This window comes from Pteropus vampyrus, unplaced genomic scaffold (assembly GCF_000151845.1).
Source record: "Pteropus vampyrus isolate Shadow unplaced genomic scaffold, Pvam_2.0 Scaffold24, whole genome shotgun sequence".
Lineage (NCBI taxonomy): Eukaryota > Metazoa > Chordata > Mammalia > Chiroptera > Pteropodidae > Pteropus > Pteropus vampyrus.
Window position 1 is genome coordinate 2,725,153 of NW_011888805.1, and position 3,992 is coordinate 2,729,144.

General features: G+C 38.5%; 1 protein-coding gene across 1 annotated transcript in view; it reads right to left on the reverse strand.

Annotated features, from left to right (window-relative positions):
- Positions 1-3,992, reverse strand: part of RAB32 (RAB32, member RAS oncogene family) — an 18,039-nt gene that overhangs the window by 6,221 nt on the left and 7,826 nt on the right. The window contains exon 2 of the mRNA XM_023528346.1: positions 954-1,231. Coding sequence (XP_023384114.1) covers positions 954-1,211 — 258 coding nt within the window. The 5' untranslated portion in view covers positions 1,212-1,231. The remainder of the gene's footprint in view (positions 1-953; positions 1,232-3,992) is intronic.

Here is a 3,992-nt window from a genome sequence, read left to right on the forward strand (position 1 = left end):
TTCTTGTAAAACTAAAAGCAACCTGGATGGGTGAGTAGGAGGGACAATGCTTTTTTTTTTTTTTTTTAATATATATAAGAAATTCACAGAAGGCATTCTAAAAGCTGGAACTGTGGTAAGATTACACTAGACTTATGGTTTTGAGTTTGTCTGTCATCACAGAATTTCTCAAACATTTCATCATTCTTCTATAAGTCTCATTGTTATGTGACATCTAAAGGAAAAATGCCAATACACATAACAAGCACCCTCCACCCTCCAATTTTTGTGCTTGTGATTTTTACTTTCGCTTTCTTGTATATCTAGGCTGTTAAGATTTTCAACATCCAACTTAAGTGTCTTTGTTTTTCAAAAACATTTTATCCAGGTTCCCATAATGGGTGAAAAAAAGTTCTCATTCTACTACTCATGATGAAGCATGTCACAAATGTTGATACTAACCTCTTGTTCAAATTCTCTCATACACAGTTAATATAAAACTCTTTGAATGTCATCTGAGTACATTGTCTCTCTGATCCACTCGATGCCTTTGTTAGTCCTGAAAGTGAATTCTATCTTCACCAGGGACATGGCCCTATGTTTCATTAAGCCTTCCATAAAAAATCAAAAATGTTTGCGCTTCGCAATATACCTCATACCCCATAAACTCAAGGTGCATGAGAACTTCAATTGAAGACTCAAATACACAAGAAAATGTCATTTGCTATTTGCTCTAAATAACAGCTCATTTTGATTTTAATGTAAACTCTGTCCTTCTATTCACCTCCCTACTAACCAGTTCTGAAAGCATGCCTGTCGCTGACTAAAAGAAGATATAACATGTCCATGCTGTGCTTCGCTTTTTTCTAGGCTTCCAACAACCACTCACATAGATCCATCTAAATACTTCATAGTTATAGCTCAGGTTTACAAGTTAACAGCAGAGCAGATACAAAACGCAAAGCAGATCTCACCTTTGCAGAGGTTTCAAACCATCCAGTGAAGCCATGTTCTTTGCAGAACTGCTCCATCTGGGAAGGATTCTGGCCACCATCTTTTTTCTGGTCACATTTGTTAGCTAAGAGGACAACAGGAATAGGGCCGCCATTTGGAAGATGGACTTTACTATCTAGATCACTTTTCCATTTCAAGACTGCCTCAAACGTGGAACCTCTTGATATATCAAAGACTACAAAAGCACCAACAGCTTCTTTGTAGTATACTCGAGTCATGTTGCCAAATCGTTCCTGCCCTAGAAATAAATATAATAAGAGGTTAAAAACTATTCAGACACGGTCTCAATTTAGATATAACTCCTTTGACCCTGAGAATAATGCTAGAAACACTCACTTCCCATTCCATAGCAACATCAGCTGGCGAGGTTCAGGACATAGACACGGAATGGACTCACAAAGCAGAAGTAGCTGATCATGAGGTCTGAGTAGACAATTAATTAGTTTTTGTTTTGTACATGTAAAACGCATTCTCCATAAACATCAAGATGAGAGTACTTAAAGTTACAGAGCCCATCGTTTCCCCCTCCACTTCCCTTGGTCTAAGAGAAGAGAGAGACTAAAGGAAAAAAGTAAGCCCGGAGGAAAGCAGGAAGAGACAGGAACAGAAAGTGAAGCTTGCAGGAAGAAGATAAGTGTAGTGGGTAAAACGCTAGTCACAAAGATGAGAACCAGACATGAGATAAAGGAGCCCATGTTCTTAACTCATCTCTCCTTCACGTCTCTAGCCTACACCCGCTTTGGACTCGGTGTGCAAGATTGTTCTTCTCCCCGAAGGTGGACACAGGCAAACCTACCACCTTAGCACAAAGAGGGGCACAGACTGGTTGTTATTAAAAGAAGGATTGATTACAAAGGTTTTCCAATGTTGTCCTTCTAAAATAATTTAACATGTTAAATACTGTGAGAAAAAAATCTAGTGCTTAATATATTATATAGGACTTTGCAAAGCATTCTCTTATGATCTGATATCATACTATTCTTTTATGTAGGACGGGCCCTTATCTTCATCTGACAGATAAGAAAAACAGGCGAAGAATTGCCTGACCAGGATTATGGCAGCACTAACTGAAGAAGACAGGAACTTCAACCCCGGTCTACTGGCTCCCGCAAGCCTACAGAAATGTAATGCCAGCCATTCTGAACTATCTTGCAGGTGCTTTGAGTTCTGAAGCTTACACTTTCAGTCTGTCAAGTTACTGAGTATACTGCTAAGGAAAATGACTGGTATTCAACGTAGATCTAACGTTTATAACTCTTTGACCAATGATAAAATCACTATGATGGGGCACTTTCCTATTAAAACACATGATAAAAAACACGCTTTATCTACATTTTATTGATAGTAACAAATGCAGAGCTACCCTCAAATTAATATTTTTCTGCTTCAGATTCTACTATGCCATCATATAATTTTAGATATTGCTTAATATCTAAAATAATGGAAGAATACAATAGTCAGGTTAAGTTCGGTCTAAGAAATAAATTTTCATTATTCTGGGATTCTACTTTCCACAAATATATAAGTAAAATGCAGAAAATTCCTGCCATGCTGAATGCAAGTTGTGTTCCATGACAGGAGACTAGGTAGAAAAGAAAGTCTAGTCATTAAATACAAAAACAGTTGCATACGTTTTGTTTTGTGGTGTGTGTGTGGGGGTGGGGGGGTAGGGGAGGGGAGAGTTAAAGTTTAAAGCAATATGGAAACTCGGCAGGACCTGAGGGATCTTCCCCTTACTAGGTCGCAGAAGTAGTTCAGACAGGGTGGAAGAACACTCGGCAACACCATCTTCCTTGACCAGTGCTGCAGCCATTTCTTACCAGAGAGGGGAGGCCACATTCACGCTTTCCTGACAAAACACTATTATGACTGGAAGATGACATGCCACAGCATCTAGATAAACCTCTCTTATTTTATAGATGAGAAAATAAAATTCCAGGGAGATGACGTTACTCAAATTTCCTAGGCTGATTAGTTATCTAATGTGCTATCTGATGTGTTAGCAAATATTTTCTGGAGTATACACACTGCTCCATATGCCCCCGTGTTTCCAAATAGAGCTAAAGCAGCACCATCGGCCTTGGAGTCTCTCCTTAAGGATAATAGCACAGCCCTGCCCCAAAAGTTGACCCCTTGCAATCTGAGTACTTTACACAGCAGCCAAGGGAAAAGCCCCACTGCTGAGTGCATGAGTGAACCCAGGACTGGGGACAACCTCTGCCAACCACATTGCTGTGGACACACTGCCAGCGTATTCCTAAATGACTCTAAAATGTTTCACCCTTTTGAAAGATGAGTTCTTTCCTTCTCCAGAAGAGAGAACCATTATTATAACTAGACATCTCTCTCAGGATTGAGAAAGGAGAAAAGGCACAGTACTAGTCATCTAGGTTCAAAGACATTTAAAGATGCACAATTTCTTATATAACTAGATAAATGAATCCTATGGTACACATGTTGGCAATAGGACTGAAATGCTTATCTAATATTTGGGGGTATCCGACACTAATAACTTTGTAAAGAAGTTGATAGGACATAATCTATTTCCAAGAATATACATTCCAATTAAAGAAAAGAAAACCACAAAGTACTTTGCCTCATCTCTTCACATCTAATGCAAATTTTCAAAAGGGCAGTGTTTCCTTGAAATGGATAGTATTGCGTTCTGGACGGTTACTAGAAGTGCAGGCCAGACTTGCTTTCTCTTATAATTTTAACCACTGGTTTCCTTTAGTTTGTTAATGTTTGCCTCAATATTTCATCTTCATGCCTCCATTTGATAAATAACCGATATGTCTCTTAATGTCATATGAAACTCAAATATATTTTTCACAACAACAAACAAACCAAAGCAATAGGACGCTGGGAGCTCAGTTTTCTAAGTATAAATGCTTAACCTTTGCCCATCTACTGAGAATCACTGAGCTACATATTGCTCCAGGTGACTGAATAAAAATGTATAGTTTCTAGTTAGTGTATGTGAAGGCCTTTAAAAAAAA